Below are 27,422 nucleotides of genomic sequence, written 5' to 3'. Positions count from 1 at the left end.
TCGTCATGTAACATTTTAACTGAATTTTTTAAAAAGTTATAAAAAAAACTGTTTTAAAAATGTTAATAATCCCAAAGACAGAGTTCGAAAAATTGTACGACAGTCATTGAAAATTCAAAAACGTATTTCTCTTCGAAAAAAAAGTTAATTTTGAAATTATTGTTATTAAATAATCTTTATTTTTTATAATTTTTATTCAAGCAATCGCAATCGCTAATGATTGTGAATTCTCTTTCGTTAAAGCTCATTCGGCTTAACGAACAAATTCTAATCACGTGTCTCGTGAGAAATAAAATTCAAAAGGAAATGTATGATCTAATTTAAAAACAATGTTATTAATAAACATTTTCTTGTACTTTGCGTCTTTTTCCAAAAATTTAATTTGTTTATTTGTAATATAATTTTTCAAAATTAAAAAAAAGAACTAAATTATTTATAACAATGCTTTTAATCATTTTTTGGTGAAAAAGTTGGATCTATTCATTTTTTTCGCCTCTTTTGCAGTTTAGTCAACAAATTTTAATTTTTTTCAACTGTTATTTTACGATTAAGTTAAAAACTACATAACCAATTAAAAAATGAAGTACAACGAATTTTTTGATCTCTTTTGGGTGAACAAATTTTCTCTACTCATTTTTTTCATTTCCTGTATTGGTTTTCAAAAAATTTAATTCTTTAAAATTTTCAATGTGATTTTTGACGGTTAAAACAAAAAATACGCATCCCATAAAAAAATAGTTAACAAAAAATTGGAAGATATATTTCGTTGTGAAAATTTTGCTTCATTCAGTTTCTTCGTGTCATGCACAATTTTACCAGAAAATTGAATTTCTCATTTAAAAAAATATTTTTCACGATTAAAACAAAAAGTATGCGTCTTATAAAAAAATGGTTTAAACAAAAAACCTTCACCTTCCCGATATGGACAATTTTTCTGTACAAAGTTTTCTTAATATATCGTAAAAATTATTACAATTATTGAAGTTAAAGTGAAATTTGAATCTTAACTTATTTTAAATTTAATTGATTAAATTTAAATATTTTTCAGAAAAGGATTTCGAAAAGCATTTCGAAGTTTTTCCCGATCCAACAATTAGTCTTTACAGTTAAATAATATTTAAAATTAGAAACGCTTGAAATCCACAATTTCAAACGAAACCAAAGCCATGTTTAAGGCTTTCAAAATGATCTCATCATTTTTCGATCAAAGAAAATTTCCCACTGAACAAAAAACTTTCAAGAAAATAAAATCATAAGCATAGCACTGAGTAAACAACGGAATAAACGCTCGAGTTAACCGCGCTCGTGCGCAGTGATACGAAATACGTTCATTGCGCATCTTCAGTTTTTTGTGACTGTTGGAAAAATTCTAAGAGCACGTATTCTCAAGTCTTCGATTACTTATTTTCTAAATTTTTTTCCAAAAATCATATAAAAGGCTTTTATCAATAAATAAAATCTGATGTACTATTCAATATGTCAACCGTTTGCTTGAATATCTTTGCTTAAAAATTATTTTGCAATGTCCTAAAGTTAAGAAAAATATTTATTATTTATCAGAAAGGAACACTTGCGTTTTAAAATACTTTTTCTTAAGAATTAGCCACAATGAAGTTAGCTGATAAGCGCAGCTCGGCTCTCGCATGCGCTCTCTTGCCTTTTGTCTTATCACGGTTCTCTGTATATGAGATCCGAGCTGCTTTCGTCAGCTTACTTCACAGTGTGAATATTAAAAGTTGAATATTAATAATTATCTTTTTTAATATAGGCGAAAGTAAAAGTCCGTTAATTGCTTATCTTTATTACAAGAAATATTTCCGCAGATTGGTAATTCATGTATTGCATTCCGGAAAAGTAGTCTGGACTTAATTAATATTAAATTTTTTTACAGGTTCTGCCTTATTTACATCAATATGCTCTTCAGGATATCGCACTTTCTCGTGCTCGTAATGCTACGGTTGTCGCGGGCGCTGACTGGTGATTATGTGTGCCAAAGAGTGGAAAAGTGAGTCGATAAATTTGTATTAAGAACTTTATCTTGACGAGTCCCCATTGCCGCTTTTAATTTCTAAATAAGCACTCAATCCTTATTTGAGATTAATTTTTCAGTAAGGGAACGTCCATTAATTACGTAAGGATGATTTTTGACATTTTTAACCCCTCCCCCAATTGTTGGGATTCATTAATATTTGCGGGACCCCCCCCCCCCTTTATACATAAAATTCTATATTTTTAACTCAATATAACAATAAAATATAAAAATAAAAAATTTCGAAAACTGAGCACAATTTCGTAAAATCTCATTTCTACGGGTTTTCGGGGTCTTAGAATGAAGTGTAGTTAAGTAAGACCAGTATTAATTAGAGATTCCTACCTTACTGACATCGAGAAGATTCTATAGTTGTAGTGGTTCGTGTCCATGCTAAGTTTCTAGAATATTCTTAATGACGTCATCAAGAATTTTTACTTTAACGACATTGATTCAAGAAGGGTACTGTACTTACAATACTTTACTGACATCAAGAATATTCCACAGCTGACAATATTATTCTATTACTCCAATTGTAGAATGTGTTTGATGACGGTAGAGTAGAGTAGGTCTGGTACCCTTCTTATATCAATGTCGATAAGGTAGGAATTCGTGATGAGAATTTTCTAGAAATTTTCGAGAAATAGCTATAGAATATTCTCGATGCCGGTAATGTAGGAATCTATAATTAGAACCAGCGTTACTCATGTACTAACAGACTCCCTCTGAAATGGTCATTTTATTCGTTGAATAATCAGTGTCAATTATTCAAGTGGCCACTGAGACTGATATTATGTCACATTCTAGTAAATGAGACTCTGGTGACAAAAGTGTCTCCAAATATTGATTCAGGGTGTCTAGCGTCATGGAAATCCTTGAAAAACTGAAAAAATCCTTAAATTATTTTTTATTTTGAAAACCCGGGAAAAGTTGTTCAATTATTTATTACTTGAAAAACCCTGAAAAAATCATTTAATTATTTTTTACCTGGAAAAATTTGAAAAAGTGCATTACTTCTTTCTTACATCGAAAAACTTTTTTTTGGTGGTTTTCATTTGATTTCTAATTTTTTCTTTAGTTAAAAGAAAAAAACACCTTTTTAAGAATAAATTATTCATTTTATCACGTTGAAAAGCATGAAGATACTATCGAAAATATTTCAAAATTTTTTATTCATTCCCAATTTTTTTCAATTCAAGAATAATTTAATTAATATTTTTCAAATCTGATCTTCTGTTTCATTTTTGCTAAAAACTAATTTTTTCAAATTAACAATTTAACTACTTGTGTGAGAGTAGAACCACTTTGTTAAAAAAAATTTGTTCTGTTTGAATGATCATCTCTGTGACTGAAAATTAAACAATTTTCTTCAAAACTTTTTTTATATTATTGAAAAATTAATTTTATGAACTGAAAATTTAACTTATCTACTTGAAAATTTATAATTGAAAAATACAACTGTTTGTTTAATCTTTTGGCCCGTCCGTCGTACTTTTTCCAATGAGGGAAAGTGAGGGGTTGGGAATATATTTTAGGGAAAATAATTTCAAAAAGTATAATTAAAAAAATTTTTTTATATTTTGTTTATAATCTTTTTTCTATTCATATTTTTTCACATTTTTTTACAGATTAAAAGAAAATGATGAATTAACGTACTAATGGGCTACAAAGCCCTATTTGCTAGAAAATTGAAATGTTTTGTTAAAAATTAATTTTTGAAAATTAATTTTCTCAACTCAAAATTTAACTATTTTATTTAAAGATTCATAATTTTAAATGAAAAGTAAACTGCTGGAATAAAAGTTGAACTACTTGGTTAAAAATTCATATTTTTTGTCAAAGGTAACTTTTTTATTTGTGGTTTAAAATTTCCTCTTTCTTGTTAAAAATGCAACTCTTTGATTAAAATATAACTCTCTTGTTACAAATTCATGCTTTCGAGTTGAAAATTTAACTGTTTTACAAAAAGTTTGTATCTCTGCTTAAAAGTTTAACCATTTGGACAAACCTTTTCCTTTGACTGTAAAATCTTTATTTGTTAAAAAATGCATTCCTTTAGTTTGAAAATTTATAATTTTAATTGGATATTTATCGGAAATTTCGTTTCTTGTTGTTGTTTAAATTGATTTTTTTTACTGAAGATTCAACTTACCTTAAAAAATTTGTATTATTCATATAGTTGAAAGATCAACTATTTATTAAAAATTTTATGTACTTTGTTGAAAATTCTTTTTTTTTTTGTGTACGAAATTAATCTTTTTAGTTTCAAATTCGTATGTTTTGGTATGAATGCTATATTTTTTGGTTGAAATAGCAACTATTACATTTTTTCTTGAATTTATTTTTATAGGTTAAAGAATATTAACTATATTTGTTTGGAAATTTAATTATTTTGTTGAACATGCAACTTTTTGAAAAAAAATTAACTAGTTTGTTGACGATTAGTTTTCCAAATTTTTAATTAAATTTTCTTATCTCAAAATTTAAGTATTTCCGTTGGAGATTGATAATTTCAACCTTAAATTAAACTACTTGAGTAAAAGTTGAACTTTGTTAAAAACATATATTTTTTAAGGTTTATTTCTTTAGCGGAAAATTTACCTATTTTTCTACAAATAATTGTTGTTTTGTCTCAAATTCGGTTTTTTTAAATTAAAATATAGTTCTCTAATTTTTGGTCAAAAATTGATTTTTTCTGACCGCAATTTCAAATTTATTTGTAAAAAACTAATTTCTCTTTTCAAATTTTTTTTTTATTTAAACCACAAGTATCTGGTTGAAAATATCCTTTCTTGGTGAAAAACGTAGAACAATTTGGATGAAATTTTTTTCTGTCTTGACTGAAAAATCATTTTTTGTTTAAAAAAATCGTCTTTTTGATTAGCGGATTTGAATTCTGGGTGCAAATTGACTGATTTAAAAAAAATTGATTTTTCAAAAATTAATTTTTTTCTGTAGAAGATTCAGCATTTTAATTAGAAATTAATCTCTTTGGTTGAAAATTAAATTATTCGGTTGAAAATTAAATTTTTTGTCAGTTTTGTATTAAAGATTCAACTCTGCTCTTGGTTGAAGGTCAATACTTGTTTTTTAAAAATTAAACTATTTGGTTGGAAATTAATTTTTCTAGTAGGAAATTCCAATATTTTGTTGAAACTTCAACTTTTTAGTTCACAATTTTTACACTTTATTGAAAATTCGTATTTTTTGTATTAAATTAAAATTTGTTGTTGTTGGAATATCAAATATTATATATTTTCATTAAAAATTGGTATTTTTATTTAAAAATTAATTTCTTCAACTGGAATTTTGACTGGTCCATTTTTGGTCAGAAATGTATCTCCTTTGGGTGAATCTTTATTTGGTTGGAAATTGATACATTTAGTCAAAAATCCGTCTTTTTAGTAGAAAATTGGAATGTTTGGTTGAAAGTTAATTTGTTCTGATTTAAAAGAAATCAGCTACTTTATTAAAAAATTAATTTTTCTAAATGAAAATTTCATAATTTCCTTAAGAATTCAATTACTTCACTGAAAATTAACTTTGTTGTTGAAAATTTACATTTTTGGGTTATAAATTTAACTGTTTTGTAGAAAACTTAGCTGGGCGAATGGAAAATTAAATAATTTAGTAAAAAATTCAACCATTGGGTGAAACATTTGACTGTTTTATAGAAAAATATTGTTTTGTTGTTGTTTTCGAAAAGTAAGTTTTTATTATAAAAATTTGAATATTCGATTGATTTTCAACTAATCTACGTTTTGTTTGAAAATTCAACTATTTTGTTGAAGACGCATGCAAGTTGTTGAGAATTTGTCTTTGTTAGTAGGAAATTAATTTTATTCTTGAAAAATTCAACTATTCGATTAAAGTTTTATTTGATGCAAAATTCGTCTTTTTGGTTTAAAATGCAAGTGTTTCGTTAATAGTTCAACTATTTTTTAAAAATCTCGTCTTTTCGGCTTGAAAATTCAACATTTTAGATAATTTTTTTTTTAATTGTTGACTGAAAAATCTTCCGTAGTTGAAATTTCAACCCTTAATGAAAATAATTTTTTTTTAAATTGACAATTCGTCTTTTTGGTTCAATTCAACGTAATTCACGTAGTTTTTGGAGAATCCCTAAATAAATTCACAAAGAAAAATTCAATCTTCAAAAATTACGTAATATAAGGTGGGGGCATAATTAGGTAATTATTTTTATGATGAATTAATTTACAGTTACACGGAGACGTCACAGGAAATTTTCATGCAACCTGTAGAGGTCCACACATTCACCTGGTGTTTTCAAATCCCACCAAGGTGTCCAAAAACCAGAAAAGAAATGCACCCACGATACAGGACAAAAGTAAGTTAAATTACCTAATTAAGTATGCAAAAAATCTATCAGCGAAGACGAGTGGACATTTTTATGTTATTTTCGGATTCCAAAGGCATTTTTTTATTACAAATGTTATGCGTGACCTAAAAAAAGTTTTATTATTGGTTGCAAAACATTTTTTCGACATTTTCTCTGCTCCAAAATGAACTGATGCAATTGTAAATTAAAAAAAAAATATTTGAAACAACCTAGAATAAATGAGAAATAAATATGTCTCAAAAAATTCACATTTTTGGAACTATTAAAAAAAAGCAGTTCTAAATATCAAAAAGTACAATTACCCTTCCCGCACTTCTTCCTACGCCCTCTTTTCACAAAAATTTTCCTTTTTCACTACCCATCTCCACGCTTACCCAGATAACACTTTCCTTTCCCTACTATCCTTCCCTCGCCCTCTCATCTCAACCCTTACTTATTATTATTTTTATTCATTTTCCACACTCTCCTCACTTTCACTCACTTCCCTGACTTTCACTTCTTATTTTCCTTCACTGAATTCCTCCACTTCCCGCATTTCCGCTACTTCATGTACTTCAACCCCCTGATTTTCCTTATTTTCCCTACTATCCCTCCCCTTATTACCATTAGACCCCTCCCCTCATTACTATTTAACCCCTCTCCTTATTTCCTCTTGCCTCCTCTACTTTATCTCCTCTCATTTTCTCTAATTTTATCTACTTTCCCGCCCCTCTTCTCCCATCACTCTTCCCTCCACTAATTTCCCATACTTTAATGTGCATCGATAGTAACAAGTTTATTACAAGTTTGGGGAGTCTAAATAGGAGAGATGTGGCTGGGGGTAGGGTGGGTGGAATAGTAAATCTCAGGATAAGGGGAATTAATAGAAGTTATAGTAAGGAGCATGAAAAGAAGTGAAGGGAAATGTTGAGAGGGGAAGGGAAGCATGTTTATAGAAATTAAGGGGGGGGCAATGAGGGTCGAGTGTGGTGGGGTGAAGAGTATAATAAGACATGATCCGATAGGATAGATTTGAAGAGATGGGAGAGCTACAGGAAGCAAGCGGACTTAATTAACAGCTTAATAGGTTATCAAACCCTTTTTTGCAAACACATGCCTATTTGAAGCATTTGGTTCCATTGTTGTTTGGATTTAGATATCATGAAAAGCTTCTCAGAGAAATGAAAAAGGAAAAGTAAGTTATCTTCATTAGAAATATTCCAAATATGTAAAAGCACAAAAAAAAATGATGAAAACAAGTTTGTTAAAAGTGAGAGTAACATAAAGAGAAAAGGAGTAAGCAAAGGGTTGGGAAGAGTAGGTAAGTAAAAGTATGTTTTTAGGGTAGTAGGGAGGGAGTATGATTGTGCTTATGAAGGATAGTTCTGGAGGAAAATAAAGGGAAGTAAGGGAAGTGATAAGAGGAGTATGAGTGGTTAGGGAGGGAAGTGGAGAGGAAGTATGTAGATTGTCATTGAGGTGAGGGCCGTGTTAGAAGAGTGGAGGGTAAAGTATAATATGATACTATAGGATAGGATAGGATATGATTGAAGAGAAGAGAGAGGAGAGGGATAACTGAAGAGGGAAGAGAGTTACAAGAAAAGAGGTTGTATTTTAACGCCTTAATCAATGTCCTAATAGGTAGAGATTCTGTATTGATTAAAAGAGACATTCGGTGCTCCTCGAATAATATATTTTAAAAAAGAAGAATAAGGTAACAAGTTTGTTACAAGTGAGGACCTAAATAGGGGAGGAGTAAGCATAAGCTGAGAAGGGTTGGAAAGTAGGTTAGAGGTAGAGAGAGAATTCGAATAGGTTTATGAAGGATATTTGGGGAAATAAACTAGAGGGAAGTAAGGGCGGTGATGGAAGGAGTGAGAGTGATGAAGGAGAGAAGGGACTAGAAAGTATGTAAATAGTAGTAAAGAAGAGTTTCGTAAGAGTGAAGTGGAGTGGAGTGTAAAGGACAGTGAGATATGATTGGATAGGATAAGATATGATTGAAGAGTGAAGGGTGTAAAGGAGGAGAGAAGAAGAAATAGGGTAGAAAGAAGAGAGGAGATAGGACCAGTAGAGGGGATATTTAAACCGCTCAATCAACGTCCTAAAAGGCCGAGATGTGAGAATGTTTAAAAAAGACAATCGGTTCTCTTTAAAGAAACCTGTAAAAAAAGAGAATAATGATGGTAAAAACTTTGTTACAAATGAGGGACGCCTAAATAGGAAAGGTGGAAAAAGGTGGTTGGAATGTGTGAAAGAAACAGTATGTGGTATCGGTGGTAGGAGAGGAGTATGGGAATCGCTTAAGTAGGTTATTGCGAGGAGGAAGTAAAATGGGATGCAAGGGAAGTTGGAGGAGTGGCATGGAAGAGGGAAGGGGGTAAGTTACGGTGGAAGAGTGAAAGGGTAGGAGAAGTATGTTGATAGTAACTGATGAGAGGGGAGTGAGTGGCATGGAATGGGATGTGGAAGAACATGAGTGAAATTGTGATTTATTGGAACGAAAGAGTAAGAGATTAATGGAATTAGAATCGGACAAAAGAAAAAGTGATTTCCGAGATGCGGAAACGATTAAAAGAGACAATCGGTTCTCTTCAAAGGAAATATGTGCAAAAAGAAAAAGAAAAATGATGGTAACAAGTTTGTTGCAATAGATGTCTATAAGAAACGTAATTCACTCGATCTCATGTTCGTCCTTTTTCCGCCTATTCGGCTCGTTACGTTCCCTCGTGTGATGTAGCTGCCTGAGTCTACTAATTGCAGGGAAAGCGACCACTCATGGCTAAGCGTCTAATTAAATAAATAAAAGACAGGAAAAATCGACTGCAAAATGCGATTGGTATCCTGTAACACAAGGCCGTCTTTGCGACGATGTCGGGAAGTGAGATAATGAAAAGAAAGGTGCAAATAGCCAGAGCATTATGCAATTTCTTTCAACTCACTGATAAAGCACTCCCTTTTTTCAACATTTAATTAAACTTTTTTATGAGAAATTAGTTGTGCGAAAGTCAGGGAATTTTGTTGATCCGAGAAGTTAAAGGAAAAGTCAAAAAATAAAGAAAAATTGCGAGTTTCAGGGAGTTTCTGTAAAAAGAATTTTAAGTAACTCGAGAATAATGAAAGCTGTAACAGTTGCTTATTTTCTCGAATTACTTTTCAGTTACTTTTCAGGTATTTATATTGCTATCACTGAAATACTATACGTTTTTTTTTTAATAATCTACCTATTTCTGATTTTTTAAAAGTTTTGAAATAATTTAGGGAATTTTCAGATATTCCAGGGAATTTTAAAAAGTTTTTAGTAATTTCAAGAGATTTCAAAGAATTTTATGGTATTTTTAGATATTGCAGGGAATTTTTAGTAGATTCAAAAAATTTCAAGTGATTTCAAAGGCTTTCCAAAAATTTTTAATATTTTAAGGGATTTCTAAAGATTCCAAGGTATTTTTAATATATTTGAATAAGATCAAGGGATTCCAAAGAATTTTATTGTATTTTTGAACATCCCAAGGAATTTTCAAGGTTCTTAAAATGTTTGAAGACATTTCAAAAGCAAAAAGAGAATTGTTCACAGATTTTAGAAATATGAAGAGATTTTAAAGGAATTTTAGAGATTTTGTCATATTTTTAAAAAGTTCTGCGAAATTTCTAATATCTTGCAACAGTTTCAAAGTATTGCAAAAGCTTTCTACAATTTTAAGAGATTCCAAAGAATTTACGGTATTTTATTGTATTTTTGAAAATTACAAGCAATTTTCAATGTCTTTTAAAAATTTCAAAACATAACAAAAGCTTTCAAAGGATTTCAAATATTTTTAGGCATTTTAAAAGATTTTAAAGTATTTTCAGTAAGTTTCTACAGTTTCAAGAGATTCCAAATCATTTTAGGTACTTTATGATATTTTTAAACATTTCAAGGAATTTTCAGAATTTTAAAAAGGTTTCCAAGCTTTTCAAAAGCTGTCAAAGAAGTTGGAATATTTTAAGGGATTTTTAAAGATTCCAGTTCATTTTTGAAAGTTTTTAATAATCTGAAGGTATTTTAACCAATTTTAAGGGTTTCTGTTATTTTAAACATTCCAAAGAATTTGCAATGTCATTTAAAAGTTTCAAAGCATAACAAAGCTTTCGAAGGATTTTAAATATTTAAGAAATTTTAAAAGAGTCCAGAGAATTGTTTATAGATTTCAATCATTTAAATTTAAAAGGGTTCTATCTAAATCTAAAGGATTTTCAGAATTTTATAGTTTTTTTTAAACATTCCAAGGAATTTTCAAAAGCTTTAAAAACCTTTTAGGGCTTTCAAAAATCTTTTAAAGAATTTTGAATATTTAAAAGAATTTTTAAAGATTCCAGTTCATTTTAAGAAGATTTCAATAATTTGAAGGTATTCCAACAAATTTTTAAGTTTTTATGATATTTTAAATATTCCACGGAATTTTCAATGTGATTTGAAAGTTTTATAGCATAATAAAACTTTCAGAGGATTTTAAATATTTTTAGGAATTTTAAAAGATTTTAAAGTATTTTCTGTAAGTTGCTATAATTTCAAGAGATTTGAAATATTTTTAGGGATTTTTAAAGATTCCTGGTAGTTTTAAATAGATTTCAATAATTCCAAATATTGTTATTGTTATGTATTAATATATGTTATAATTAATAATATATATCATTTAAAATCAATATAATATTAAAATTTATAGGGATTTCAAAATCTTTTAAAGAATTTAGAATATTTTAAGGAATTTTCAAAGATTCCAAGGAATTTATAGTATATTTCAATCATTTGATGGTATTCTAAAGAATTGCATTGTATTTGTAAATATTCCAAAGTATTTTCAATGTGCTTAAAAATTTCAAATTATTTTAAAGATTTTCAAAGGATTTGAAATATTTTAAGGGATTTTTAAAGATTCCAGGTAATTTTTAATAGATTTCCTTAATTTCAAAGGATTCCAAAAGGTTTTTAGGATTTTATGGTCTTTTTCAACTTTTCGAAACATTTTCAAAAGCTTTAAAAAGTTTTTAAGGATTCTAAAAGCGGTCAAAGTATTAAAACTATTTTAATGAATTTTATAAAAGATTCTAAATTATGTTTCATAGATCTTCAAAATTTTAAAAGAATATAAATGCTTGTATGGTGTTTTACAAATTCAAAGGAATTTTTAAGAGCTGTGAAAACTTTAAGGAATTTCAAAAGATTCCAAAGTATTTTTGAATATATTTCAAGCGTTTGAAGGGATTGCAAATAATTTTATTATATTTTTAGAAATTCCAAGGAATTTTCATATGCTTAGAAAGTTTCTAGGGATTTCAAAAGCTTTTTAAAAAGAATTTATAATATTTAAAGGAATTTTCAAAGATTCCAAGTTGATTGTATTACATTTTAACAATTTTAAGGGATTCCAAAGAATTTGAGAGATTCCCTGGTATCTTTAAAGATTCAAAAGAATTTTTCAAAGGTTAAAAAAGTTTCTGGGAAGTTCATAAGCTTTCAAAGAATTTTAAACACTAGGGGGGTTTAAATTATCCCTGGTAATTTTTAATAGATTTCAATCATTTGAAGGGATGCCGAAGAATTCTACGTATTTAATGTTATTTTTTAAATTTTCAAATATATTTCGATGCGTTTATAAAGTTTTCAGGGATTTCAAAATCTTTCGAAGGATTTGAAATCTTTTAAGGGTTTCACAAAGATTCCAGGGAATTTTTAATATATCTCAATAATTTCAAGGGAATCCAAAGGATTTTATGGTATTTAAAAATATTCCAAAGTAATCTCAATATCCATAAAAAGTTTCCGGGGATTTTAAAAGCTTTCATAGGATTTAAAATATTTCAAGGGATTTGCAAAGATTCCAGGAAATTTTTAATATATTTCAATTATTTCAAGAAATTCAAAACGATTTTATCGTATTTTAAAATATTCCAAAATAATTTCAATATCTTTAAAAAGTTTTCGGGGATTTTAAAATCTTTCATATTATTTGCAAAATTTTTAAGGGATTTTCAAAGATTCCAGGGAATTTTAAATATATTTCAATGATTTCAAGGGATTCAAACGAATTTTATCGTATTTTAAAATATTCCAAAGTATTTTCAATGTCTTTAAAAAGTTTCCGAAGATTTTAAAAGCTTTCATAGCATTTGAAATATTTTTAAGGGATTTTAAAATATTCCAGGGAATTTTAAATATATTTCAATGATTTCAAGGGATTCAAAAGGATTTTATCGTATTTTAAAATATTCCAAAATATTTTCAATGTCTTTAAAAAGTTTCCAGAGATTTTAAAAGCTTTTATAGAATTTTAAATATTTCATGGGATTTTCAAAGATTCCAGGGAATTTTTAATATGTTTCAATGATTTCAAGCGATTCAAAACGACTTTATCGTATTTTAAAACATTCCAAAGTATTTTCAATATCTTTAATAAGTTTCAGGGAATTTTGAAAGCTTTCATAGGATTAGAAATATATCAAGGGATTTTTAAAGATTCCAGGGAATTTTTAATATGTTTCAATGATTTCAAGGGATTCAAAAGGATTTTATGGTATTTTAAAATATCCCAAATTCTTGTCAATGTCTTTAAAAACTTTTAGTAAATTTCAAAAGCTTTCAAAGGATTTGAAATATTTTAGGGGATTTAAAAGGATTTCGAAGTATTCTTATCGATTTGTGTTATTTCAGAAGATTCCAAAATTTTTCTGGAATTTTCAAATATTCCAAGGAATTTTTAAGGGTTTTAAAAAGTTCTGAAGGAATTTCAGAAGATTTCCAAGCATTACAATAATTTTAAGGTTTTTTAAAAGCGCTCAAATTATTGTAATAAGTTCTCCAGTATTTTAGGAAATACCATATCCAATAGATTTTCACATAATTTTTTTATATTGTAATTGATTTTAAATCATTCCTTTGCAAAAATTCAGGGAAAAGATTTGAGAGATTTGAGGATATTTTAAAAGATTTCGAGGATTGCAATAGATTTGACAAATTAAAAGAAATTTCACATTTTTTAAAGGATTTGAGTCTGTTTTAGAAAGTTAAAAATAATTTTCGAGAGGTTCAAAAGTTCATAAAGAATTTCCCAAATTTCCATGCAGTTCAAAGATGTCAAGCATATCAGGATATCAGATTACCAAGAATTTTAATAATTAACTCTTAGGATTGGGAAGATTTGAAGTGATTTATAAATATTTTTTGGAATTAATTCGAATTCATTCGGTATTCACCCTGAATTCTTTATAATTCTTTTTAATCTTTTGATTTCTTCGGAATTCATTTTAACTTTCTTGAATTCTTCTTAATTCAATCAATTCTCTTAAATTCAATTAATTGTTTAGAATTAGTTTTGTTTCTTCTTTAATTCATCCTCAAGTCTTTCAAGATCTCCAGGAATTCTTTGTCATTTCTATTCTTTTGAATACTTTTGAATTTTTGTATGGTTTTCAATTTAGATGATTCTTTTTCAATTCACATCGAATTTTAATGATTTTAATCGAATTCTTCTCATTTACATGAAATTGCTCTAGGTTTACTTTAATCTAAATAAAATCAGTGGAATTTATTAATAATTCCAATTCATGTAATAGTCAAATTATTCTATCATTTTTTGGGTTAAAATTTTGTCAAATTTGTGTTTTAATACGTCGTTTTATTTGAATAAGTAGTCTGTTTCATCCCTGAGAATAATAAATTAAACATTTTCTCTATTTCATTTACCATAAAAAGACGGTATTTTTACAGCTCGTTAAAAAACGTGTTTATAAACCACTTCCGAGATGGAAGGATTATGTAATTGGGTCAAACTCTATTGCTGGCAGATGAGGATAATTCATAATTCTGATGCAGTGCGCTCATGTAGTCCATATTGCATAAGCGCTTTTATTTATTATCCATGCATATAATCTAGAATGTAAATACAAAGCCTTTTCTCCACACTCCACCTTTTTTCGAATATGATCTCTCCTGAGAATGTAAATGAAAATTTTTTTCTATGCGCATGCATGAAAAACTCACAATTCGCATTTGCTTACCGGTATTTTGCTCACAGGAATTTTGCTCACGGAAATTTTGCTCGCCGAAATTTTGCTCACCGGGGAAATAATTTTGCTACGCGATGCTGGAAATCTTGCACATTGCCTTCACGCACAATCTGGAATCATCTATTATCGATGTCTGTGAACAATGATCAAGTGAAGGTTTTCGATGCGTCTGTAAAGAAAAATATTATTCAGATTCGTGGATGATAGCATATTTTGATACGAGACGCAAATAGACGGTTTATTCACAGCGAGTGTGAAGGCACATCACTCATTCACCCGCTCGGCTTCGCTGCGCCCTCGAGTTCGTGTTGGACCTTCACACTCGCAGTGAGCAACAACCCGTAAGTCCTCGTGTATCGAATATTTTTACTTCGTATGCAAAATCCTCAATTAGCCACTGTTTACAGACATCGAAAATGATCGAATGCCCATCGTGAGCGAAGCCGGTAAACAAAATCCCCAACATCAATTACCAAAATGCTTTCCCTGGTGAGCAAAATTCTCTCCATGTATATTTGATGTCTGCAAAAGGTAGACAATCTCAGATTTTCCATTACAATTTAGAACAAAAAATATTATTTGATACACAAGGCCTTACAGGCGTGTGCTTACAGCGAGTGTAGAGGTCCAGTACGAACTCGAGAGCTTCACACTCGCAGTGAGCAAACCACCCAAATTCTGACAGATAAAAAATATATAAAATAATACAAAATTCTAAGTTTTGAAATAATGCCAAGTAGACGTATGCAATACAGAAAATTGCTTCTGGAAGTTTCCCTTCTGGTGTGACGCCCCACCCCAAATGGGAAAAACTCGTCCTTCTCTCCAAAGTTACAATAAGTTAAGTTCAGGATGTGACACTCGACATCTGGTCTAATAACGACCAACGTCGTTAAATATATTGGTTATAAGATCTAAAAAATTCGTAAATTTTATTTTTAGATACATTTTTTCTATTTTTTTTTCATTCATAATGAATAAATAAATATTGAAATATACATTTATAAAATTTTAATGAAAAATTTTTTACATTTTTCAACACGTGTTTTCGACACAAAGTTCGCTATTTAAAATGTTTATATTTTTTCTAAACACTTGTTAAGTGTTTATATTTTCAAATTAGGGTATGCACGTGTTTTTTAAAACGAAATATTTATCCTGAATTTGATTTTCATAGAGAACATTTTTTTATTATGCCTACCTAATTTTGTCATTTTTGTAGGATCTGAAAAGATTTCCATTGATTTTAAGAGATTTAAACAAATTTCTGAAGAATTCTAAGCAATAAATTAAATTTTAGTTCAAGATATTTCTACTAATTTCAAAGATTTCAAAGGATATGGAGAAAATCCACCAATTTCAAAGTTTTTTTAAGATTTTAAATTTTTATATTGCAAGAAATTATTAAAAATTTAGTGTTTAATTTTATTCGTTTTTGAACACTGGACTTTTCTTTAGTTTCGATTTTATTTTTATTTTTAGCTTTTGAAACTTGCATTCTCTTTAATTTCTCAAATTTTCTTTAATTTTCAACGGTTGAAATTGCAACATTGCCAAGAGATTTCCACGCATTTCCACGATTTAATTGGGTTATCTAGAAACTCAAAAAATTTCAATAGATTTCAAGCTTTCTGCAAAGTTACAAAAACTATTGAAAATTTATATTTTTAAATTATGGAAAAAAAGAAAATTAAATTTTCAACTGTCAAAATTCAATTCTCAATTTTTTTTCATATTTAAGCAGTAAGAAATTGGACTGCTAAAAAATTATTTTCTGAAAACTCAACTTTTTAGAATCCAATTTTCATATGTGGCAACAGATTTCTACATATTTCAAAAATTTTGATGGATATAAAGGAACTCAACCAATTTTTAATTATTTTAAATAAATTAATTTGTTACAGAATTTTCGAAAGAATTGTTGAGAATTTAATTTTTAATTTTATTCAATTTACTACAATTAAATTTTTAGCAATTAAGATTTGATCTACGTGCCGAGATTTTTCTATGGTTTTGATTGACTTTAAAGTATATGCAGAAAATAAAAAAAAAATAAGTAGTTTAAAGATTTCAAGTTTTTTAAAAGATTCCAAAGAATTGTTAAAAATTCCATTTTTAATTTTCTTCAGTTGCCAATTTTCTCAGAGTTTAATTTTCTTTAATTTTATATTTTTTTATTTTCTACCGTATAAAATTTAACGATACAAAATTCAAATGTTGAACATTCAACTGCTGAAAGTTGAACTGCTGGCAGTGTAATTGTTCAAAATTGATATTTCAATTTTGTTCAATTTTCCAGGAATTTTCACGGATTTCAACGACTTAAAGGGATATACAGAGACTCACAAAATTTCCAAGTATTTTGAATATTTCAAGTTTTTTTTAATTGAAAAAAATTCATGAGAATTTAATTTTAAATTTACTTTAATTTTTAATCTTTTTTTTAGTATCGACAGTAGCAAACTCAACTATAGAAAAATTCAAATGTTGAAAATTCAACTGCTGGAAATACAATTGTTCAAAATTTATCATTCAATATTCTTTAATTCCTCGGGGATTTCTAAGGATTTTGATGATTTAAAAGGATATGTAGACACTCGAAAAATGTCAGAGAATTAAGAAAATTTCAATTTTTTTTTAAATTGCAAATAATTGATGAAAAATTAATTTTCTTCAATTTTTTAGTTCTTTTAGGAGAAGCTTTATCTATAAAAAATCTAAATGTTTAAAATCCAAATGCTGAAAGTTGAACTGCTGGAAATTCAAATGTAGAAAATTTTCATTTTCCTAAATTTTCCAGGGATTTCTATAAATCTTTACGATTGAAAGGGATATGGAGAAACTAAACAAATGTAAACATCGTTTAAAGATTCTTTTTTTATTCTAAAAAATTAATGAAAATTTAATTTTCAACTTTCGTCAATTTTCGATTGTTTAGTTTTTGAGGTCGAAAATTAAAGTATAAAAAAATGTAACTGCTGAAAGTTGAACAGCTGGAAATTCAAGTGATCAGAATTGATATTTCATTTTTCTTCAATTATCCAGAGATTTCTACATATTTCAGTGATTTAAAAAGATATTTAAATACTTTAAAATACGTGTAAGTATTTTAAAGATTTTAATTTGTTCTCAAAGATTGCAAAGAATTAATGAAAATTTAATTTTCTAATTTTTTTTCAATTTTCAACAATTTTAACTTTTTTCCAATTAACATTTTTTTAAAGTGTTGAGCTGTTGAATATTTAACTGCTGAAAGTTCAAATGCTAAAAATTCAGCTATTGAGAATTCGTTTTTCTATTTTCTGCCATTTTCAAAGTATTTTAAATATAAGTTTTTTTTTAGATTTCGAACGATTTTTCAAAATAAAATTTTCAATATTCTTGAATTTTCATTTTTTTTCTTCATTTTTTTATGGTAGAAAATTTTAATGTAGAAAATTCAACTGCTAAAAATTAAAATTCTGAAAATTAAATTCTTTAGAATTCAATTTCCTACAGTAGAATTTTCAACTGTGATTGAAGGGGTTTCTAGGGGTTTTGACAATTTCTGGTGATATCAAGAAAAAAAATAGGGAAGAATTTCATTTTTAATTTTCTTCAATTTTCAAGAGTTGAATTTTCAACTACTGAAAATTTCATAAAAATTAACCGTTGAGAATTTAAGTTTCAAATTTCTTTAGTTTCCTACAGTTGAATTTCCAAGAATTAAAAATCCATCTGTGTCAAGAAATTTCCATTGATTTTAACGATTTTAAGGAACTGGAATAAAAAAAGGAACATGGTTCAAACTTAAATTTTCAATTTTCTTCAAGTAGAAAGAGAATTTTGTGAAAAATGTAGTATTATAAATTTTATTTTTACACAAAATTTTACATAGGAATGCAATGAATAAACATTTTAATTTATTAACAAAAAAATTGAGAAAAGTCCGTATATCCGTGTAATACCTAAAAATTAAAATTTTTTTTCTCTCGCGAATAATTAGGTATTTAGATGAACTATTCTAATTTGAAACAGTTGCGAATATGCAAACTACCTGAAGTTGATAGTTCTCCTAACGACTTAATTAATAATTGTTCTTCTCTCATGCAAAAAGACCACAGACACTACTGATTCTCTGAATGCAATTTAAAGCAATCATCAAATCTAGAAACTTACAATTATCTCAATATTTAATAACTAACTTGACCCTTCATACCAGGAACAATTTATAAAATAATAAATTATAAAAAATAATGCCAATCAAAATAAATAAATATCTTATACGATTCTGAATGTGTGTTAAAAATACATAATAAAAAGAGGATAAATAGCAAGCTTTGAGCTCAAATAATTATCCAACATTTTCGAAATACCAAACATTCCCGTTCTTTACTTAATTTTTTCCAGAAAAAAATCTCCTTTCGCTTCGCTAGGAATCGAAGCGCAGAAATATCGATTGCCGACCAAGTGCTTTCCCATTAAGCTACTAGAGAGATCGAGAGAAGAATCCTTTTTCAGAAATACACGCATTATTATGTCAGGCGTTACAAGTCAAATTTTTCAAGGAATCTGTATTATCTTCAGAGCACTCGGCCGGCAATCGGAAGTTCTGTGGTTCGATCCCGAGCGGAGCAAAAGATCTTTTTTTAGAAAAAATGTAATGAAGTTTTTTAAAATTTATAGCTCCATCTATTCTGCAAAAGACGTTAAGAAATTATGTTAATCTCTGAAGATAATACAGATTTATTAAAACATTCCTTTTTGATTTCGAAAAAAGTGAAGACATGAGTAAGTTTACTTCCGGCATTTGGTACAAAAAACGATCTACGAAACAGCTTTCATTTAATTCAATAGACGCGGAAGCTGGAGTTTTGCCGTCCGCCTTAGAACGTGACAAAACTTTAAATGTATCCCCTTGCTTATTTCGAATAATTTTGTCTCTTCGTTTCCCTGATTTTTTATTTTCTTGGCTTCAACAATAAAATTCAGAACAGAAAATTTTCATTGAAATGTTTTGTAATCTTTTGAGAAACACTACGAAACTTTTTCTATACTATGCTACACTCTGAAAATATCAGAAAATACTTAACGTCATTTCTGACTAGATAACAAATAATCTTAAAAACATTTTTAATTAAATTTTTCTGAGAAAAGATCGTCTGCTTTCGCCTTGTTGGGAATCAAACCAAAGAACGTGCGATTGCCTTTCGGGTGTTTTCCCATTAAGCTATTAATACGAGTAATTTAAAGGAATCTGTATTATCATCAGGGTTAGTTACTATCTATCTGTATAGATATCATTCCACAATCTGTGAAAATGAAAATCAAAACGATCAAGTTAACTCTCTAAGTGTCAGAAAATACTTAACGTCATTTCTGACTAGATGGAAAATGAATTTAAAACATTTTTTACTTAAATTTTTCTGAAAAAAGATCTTCTCACTTCGCAACACTGGGAATCGAACTTCAGAACTTCCGATTGCCAGTTGGGTGCTTTTCCCTTAAGCTATCAGAAAAATCGAAAAAAAGAAACTTTTTCAGAAATACACGCTATCTCATATTTAAAAAATATTTTAAAAATACTAAGCGTCATTTCTGGCTAGATGGAAAATAAATTTCGAAAATTTTTCGATTAAATTTTTCTGATAAAAGTTGTTCTCACTTTGTTCAACTGGGAATCGAACCACAGTAATTCCGATTACCGGTCGGGTGCTTTCCCATCAAGCTATCAGAAAGATCGAAAGAAGAATATTTTTTCAGAAAAGATTTAATTTTAAAACTAAAGTTTAACCACGTTTCAAGAAATATTCAGCAAATAGTCTCTTCCCAAAAACTTATTTTTTTGACCTACCAACACCCTTGTATTGTATTCGGAAAATGCTTTCAAGAATCTAATCTAGTATGTTCAAATAATTTTCAATCGTGTAAACTATTCTTATTTGTTTAAACAAACATTTATCTAATGTAAATCGTAAAAAAGTTATTTTTTGTTAAGGCCATGTGACCAGAAGATCACGTGACCACATTCCTACCATACCGAGACTTTTTTTATTTCCTAACCATTTTTTTCTCACAAAGTGCTACATCGAGTTTTGAATTTGGGATGATAAATAAAAATCAATAAGAAAGCTGGGTCTGATCCTAAATTTTAATCATTATGGAAAAAGCAACAGAAAAATTATTCACAAAATTTTTTCATAATTATCAAAATTTAGAACCAGAATATCTTGCATAGTGCTTCTTTTTTAGTATTAAAAATGTGTAACTCGATGTAGCACTTGGTGTGAAAATAAGTTAATAAATAAAAAAAAGTATCGGTATGATAGGAATCTGGCCACGTGACTGAAATTCCTGAAATCATATGCTTCATGTATACTATAGAGTTATATTTTTTCTTGAACCATTTTTTAGATTTTTAAAACACTTTATATTTTATTATTGAAATGTTGTCACAGGCTTATACTGCCCAACATGTCCAAGGCATTTTTGGTTAGAGTTGGATTTTTTATTTGATCATTTTTGCACGGGGCTGTCCCGGTATATATCATCAGTCACGGACGCATTTTTATAATGCAATCAAGTGATCTGATGAGATCAGTTTGCCCAGACATATTGGACAAAGCCTGGTTTTACCCAATCATTGACGGACTGGGTTGCAATCAAGTACACGATGGGGGGACCTACAGCTTAAGGTGGGTTCCGAACCACCAGAACCTCGGTAAAGTTACATTGAAAAATTTCTAGAGGTACCGGCTCAGGGATCACCGAGGCTCCTATTCTAACCAACTGAGCCACCGAGGCTTATTATTATTATTATTATTATTATTATTATTGTTATTATTATTGTTATCGGAACGATTTCAATTTACTTAAATTTTCAAGAGTTTTATTATGAAAAATATTCCAATATCACAATTTTTGGTCACTAAGTGTTTTTTTACATTCCAGTTAACTTCGGACTCGTTTAACGCATTTTTTATAATAATTAAACCTATTTTTTTAATTCAAAAAAATTTGTCAAATCAGTTTCAATGCTAAATTATAATCTCTAATGAAGCAACAATTTAAAATTTTAGAAGTTCAGAAGTTTTTACTCGGAAAGAGTCAATTTAGTTTTCAATTTTAAAATGTCTAATATTAATATCTTTAAATTTAAAATTATTCAAGTTCGACAGATTACAATATTTTACTATTCAATCGTTAACTAATTTTGAAGATTTACATTTTGAGATTTTAGAATTTTGAAGATTTTTTTGAATAGTTTAATTTTCAAGATTTATAGTTGAAAGTGTGTCCATTTAAATGGTATGTAATTTTTCAATAACTCGATGTGTATAATAGGAAATTTTACAACTTTGCGTGCACTTTTTGGAATTTTTTAATTTTCAGAATTAAAATTTAAGATTTTTTGCTTTTAAACGATAAATATGCCATGTTTCTTACTTTTTTGAAAACGATTATAATTTTTAAAATATTTGTGTTTTTTCGTTAAACAAGAAAAGAAAAATTTGACAAAAAAATAAAAGGGGAAAGAATTATTTATTTATTTTTGAGAAGAAATTTTTTTTCTTTTTTAGGAAAAAAAATGTCTTTTTCAATTTAGAATAAGAGCATTTTATGGCTGTTATCCAAATTTGTTCATTGCATTCTTGGTTTTATTTTCAGAAATTCTATGTATTATCTTGATTATTGGACTTTAAATACGATTTTAAATTTGATTTTAATCTAATGTAAATTATTTGAATTAAAAAAAAAATCTCCAAATTTTAAAGTTTAATCGAATTATTATAAAAAATTTCTTTGCATATGAGGCCAGGCAAATCTTTAAACTTTAAAATTCACATGCAGATGGAATAGTTAAACTTTTAAATTAGGAAAAGAAAATTATTTTCTACCAAATAGTGGATTTTTTTAATAAAGTTTTAAACTTTGAGGACAAAATTACGAATGTTCTATACAAAAAAGTTTAATTATCAAATGAAAAATAATTAATTTGGATTAAAAACTTAATTTTATACTAAAGAAGACGAATTTCCAACAAAATACAAGAACTCTCAGCCCAAAAGTTCAATTTTCAACTAAAGGAGCGTAACTTTGAATGAGTCAATTTTCAATAACGAAAGTAATTTTTCAACCAAAAAAAGTAATTTTCAACAAAACAGTTGCATTTCTAATAAACAGATTATTTTTTACTCGTCAAACAGAAAATGCATTTGTTATAAAGTAATTCAACTTTAAAACCTAGTCGTTACATTTTTAAACAAAAAGATTAATTATTAAACAAAAAAAAAAAATTTTCTACTAAAAAGAAGAATTCTCTACCAAAAACTTGAATTTTAAAATAAAAAAGATTAATTTTTACACAAAAAGATTAATTTTCTACTAAAAAAGACGAATTTGCAACGAAATTTTAGAATATTCTACCAAAAAGTTGAATTTTTATGAACAAAATCCATATTTTTTCTAATTTAAAAAAAAACAGTTCTACTTTGAAATCTATTTTTTCAATTATTAACCAAAAAGATGAAATTTTAAAGAAAAATTAATTTTCTAATGAAAAAAAAAGAATTTTTACCAAAATTCTAGAATTTTCTACCAAAACGTTGAATGTTTAAACAAAAATATTAATGAACTACCAAAAAAGACAAATTTTCAATAAAATTACAAAATTTTTGATCAAAAAGTTTAATTTTTAAAAAAGAATTATTTTTAGTTTTCAAGGAAGTACTTCAACTTTAAAATCTGGTTGTAAAACTTTTAACCAAAGCATCAATCCTTAAACAAAAAGATTAATTTTCTACCGAAAAAAAATCCAGGAATTCGCAATCGCAAAGTTGAATTTTCTACTAAAAAAGATTAATTTTTAAACATAAAGAATAATTTACTACAAAAAAAATGGCAATAAAGTTAAAGAATTCTCAAACAAAAATTTGAATTTTCAACTATAAATGATGAATTTTTAAAGAAAAAAGATTAATTTACTACCAAAAAAGGCGAATGTTCAATAAAATTCAAGAATTCTTACTGCAAATTTTATTTTAGACAAATAAATTTTATTTTTATTTTAAGAAAGTAGTTAAACTTTAAAATCTAGTTGTTAAATTTTGAACCAAAAAGATGAATTTTTAAATAAAAATTTAATTTTGTACCGAAAAAAAAAGAATTTTTAACAAAATTCAAGAATTTACTACCGAAAAGGTGGACTTTTTAACTAAAAAACATGAATTTCTAAACAAAAGGATTAATTTGCAAGAAAATAAGACGAATTTTCAATAAAATGCAAGAATTCTCTGCTAAAAAGATGAATTTTTAAGAAAGAAAGAAAAATTTATTTTTTATTTTTAAGAAATTAGTTCAAATTTAAAATCTAGTTTTTAAACTCTTAACCAAAAAAATGATTGTTTTTAAGAAAAAAAATTATTTATTATCAAAAAAAGAATTTTTAAAAAATTTAAGAATTTTCTACAAAAAATTGTATTTTTAAACAAAAAGATTAATTTACTACGAAAAAAGACGAGTTTTCAATATAATTAAAGAATTCTCAAATGAAAATTTGAATTTGTCACAAATAAAGACAATTTTTTTATTAATTTTAAGAAAGTAGTTCAACTTTAAAATCTAGTTGTTAAATTTTTAGCAGTAAGGATAATTTTTTTAAGAAAAAGGTCAGCGCTCTTGCATAAAATTGTATTTTTTTATATAATTTAAGAATTCTTAACCAAAAAATTAAATTAAAAAAAATGCATTTTTAAACAAAAAGATTAATTAACTAGCGAAAAAAAAACAGAATTTTTAAGGAACTAGTTGGACTTTAAAATCTAGTTTTTCAATTTTGAACCTGAAGATGTATTTTTAAAGAAAAATTAAAATTTCAAGCAGAAAAAAGGAATTTTTAACAAAATTAAAGAATTCACTACCAAAAAGGTGGAATTTTTAACTAAAAAATATGCATTTCTAAACAAAAAGATAAATTTACAACCAAAAAAGATTAATTTTTATTCAAATTCAAGAACTCTCAACTAAAAAGGCGAATTTTGAAGAAAGAAAGTTTTATTTTTTATTTTAAAAAAATTAGTTCCAATTTAAAATCTAGTTTTTAAACTTTTAACAAAAAGATGATTTTTGAAAGAAGAAAATGATAATATTCTAGCAAAAAAAGAATTTTTAACAAAATTCAAGAATTTTCTACAAAAAGTTGAATTTTTAAACAAAAAGATTAATTTAATAACAAAAAACACGAATTTTCAATATAGTTCAAGAATTCTCAACTGAAAATTTGAAATGTTTACAAATAAAGACATTTTTAAAATTTTTAAAAAGTAGTTTAACTTTAATATCTAGTTGTTAAATTTTTAGCAATAAGAATAATTTTTTAAAGAAAAAGATCATTTTAAAGGAATCTGTTATATCATCAGAGATGGTAACCTTACCGACAGTAGATCAACCCTTCAAACAATGAAGGCAGAAAATCTACACAATATCGAAAAAGTTAAGAATAATTTTAATAATTTTAATATGAAAAAGATCAACTCTGTAGTGAAAATTTCTTTTTAATAATTTAAGAATTTATAACCAAAAAGTAAAATTTTTAACAAAAGAGATGAATTTTTAAACAAAAAGATTAATTCACTAGCGAAAAAACAGAATTTTTAACGAAATTTGAAATATTAATAAGATTCAAAAATTTTTCACCAAAAGTTGAACTTTCAAATAAAAAAACATGATTTTTGAAGAACGAACGAAGCAGTTTTTATATGGACGATCCCTTTTGTATAATTATAAGTAAAGTGCAATAAAGTGAATAGACGTCATCCTCATTCTTGATTTGTCAACTGACTATCCATTCTCGTGGAAATTTCACCATGCAGACTTTGAGAAACAATTCAGAATTGGGTAAAAGAAAAGTAAAAAGATTAGTGGATAGTCATGTAAGGCAACAATGAGATATTTACGACAATAAACTTGAATCATCTGAGCCAAAATTGCAACGTTTGCGGTTTATGAGCGATCATAAATAGACACATACGCCGTGTTGCATAGGACGTTAACAACACATAAGATGCTAGGGGCATACAAATTAGCACAGAGTACGTAATCCTCAATTCATCACGCTGCCCGTTACACTCCGTGAGAAACTGGATTGGTTTCTTGCCTTCTTTTCGTCACTCATACGAGGTCTGTTCAAAAAATACGTGGATTAAGGTCATAAAAAAAGTACTTTATTTAGAAGTTACACGTCTGGGTCTCCTTCAAAATACTCTCCTCCCCAACGCACACACTTATCCCAATGGTGTTTCCACTTGTTGAAACAGTCCTGGTACGCTTCTTTTGTGATGGCTTTCAGCTCCTTCGTCGCATTTGCCTTAATCTCCGAAATCTTCTCAAATCTTCTTTCTTTGAGGGTTTTTTTTTCGTTCTGGGAACAAGAAAAAATCACAAGGAGCAAGGTCAGGTGAGTATGGGGGGGGGTGCGGAAGAACAGTAATCGAGTGTTTGGCCAAAAACTCACGAGTTCTGTGTGCTCAGTGAGCTGGAGCGTGGCACAAATTTCGCAGTGACGCGGTGCATCTTCTATTTTTCGGTCAAAATTTCGTAACAAGATCTTCTGATATCCCACACTCTTCACTTAAAACCGTATAGCTTATCAACAAATGAAGATATCTGCGACTGGAATACCGCGTTTCAAACAGCTGATCTGTACGAACTTAGCGACACCAAGCGGATTCTCCTGAAACCAACTCGAGCCGCGAAATTCAAACAGTCCGCGTATTTTTTGAACAGACCTCGTATGCCTTATTAATTTCCTAATGCAATCATAGCATTCATGAGCGTACATCTCTGAAAAAATGCTACAAGAATAAAATCTTCCTTATTATTCAACTCATTGCCAATTGCAATAACATGCAGAGATTGCTTCAATTTTCAAAGATGGAAGCGGAAAGCAGGGGCGGACTGGGCGACGATTCCCAACTTGCATTTTGACCTGTTTCGGTTACCCCCACCATTGCATCCAGCGTGTTGCCCCTAGCTTGCTTGTTCTCGCCTGGGTTTATATCTTAGGTCATCGCCCAACTCGCATTTATACCAGTTTAAATGTACCCCCACCATTACTACCCCTCACTTGCTTTTACCCTCTATATATCTCGCGTCGGATTAGAGGCGTACATACCTCAGATCTTGATATTAGTATCCATTTTACTTCTAATCCCTTTGCATTTGCAGTGATCCTTCATATATTACTCTAATCTTGAAAGCTTATAATTTAAATTTATTCTGTTTTGAAAATCTTTGAACTGAACATTGAAAACTTCAAAATTACCAATTACGATCCCAGAGAGCACAAAATCTGGCGACGTCTTTACGACATCGTTACGACATCTTTACGACATCCTATGTCCATGTCGTTTCGGTGTCTTTGCGATATCGTCAAGACAGCGTCAGATCGTGCGACTTATTTACGATATCGTAAAGACACCTTTACGACATGGACATAGGATGTCGTAAAGTTGTCGTAACGATGTCGTAACGATGTCGCTATACTTTGTGCCCACTGGGATCTGACTGCAATTTTTTATGTATCAATCTGCAATCATTCGTCTGGGAGCATCTTCTACAAATTTAAAATTATTGTACTATCAATGCTTTTAATTTGAAATATCTCTAATATTATTCACTTTTTTAACGTTTTCATTTTAAAATATATTAATCTTATGAATTTGAATTTCAAAGTATTGTACAATTAGGCTGACTTAATTTACATATTAATATAAGTATGACGTTTAATTACAAAAATAATTTAAAAGTTAAGAATAACCATTATTTTAAATAGTGTTTGTAATCAAATATTTTGATTTTACGTATTTTCAGTGTTGTATTTCCCTTAATTTTTCAATTATTGCAAATCTTGCTAAACATAATATATCTTTGATAATAATCGGTAAAATTTAATAATATAGATGTTTCTTCTTATATGAATTTAAGTCATATTTATTTCTTCTTTTTCAGCCTTTAAAAATGCTTTAAAAGTTT

General features: G+C 27.9%; 1 protein-coding gene across 1 annotated transcript in view; it reads left to right on the top strand.

The window, feature by feature from the left end:
- The window catches only part of LOC117171670, a 105,833-nt gene that overhangs the window by 21,250 nt on the left and 57,161 nt on the right, over window positions 1–27,422 (top strand). The window contains exons 3-4 of the mRNA XM_033359181.1: window positions 1,892–2,005; window positions 6,251–6,377. Coding sequence (XP_033215072.1) covers window positions 1,914–2,005; window positions 6,251–6,377 — 219 coding nt within the window. The 5' untranslated portion in view covers window positions 1,892–1,913. The remainder of the gene's footprint in view (window positions 1–1,891; window positions 2,006–6,250; window positions 6,378–27,422) is intronic.

Source organism: Belonocnema kinseyi, chromosome 4 (assembly GCF_010883055.1).
Source record: "Belonocnema kinseyi isolate 2016_QV_RU_SX_M_011 chromosome 4, B_treatae_v1, whole genome shotgun sequence".
NCBI lineage: Eukaryota > Metazoa > Arthropoda > Insecta > Hymenoptera > Cynipidae > Belonocnema > Belonocnema kinseyi.
The sequence above is the reverse complement of the archived record's forward strand: the minus strand, read 5'-3'. Positions and strand labels throughout refer to the sequence as shown.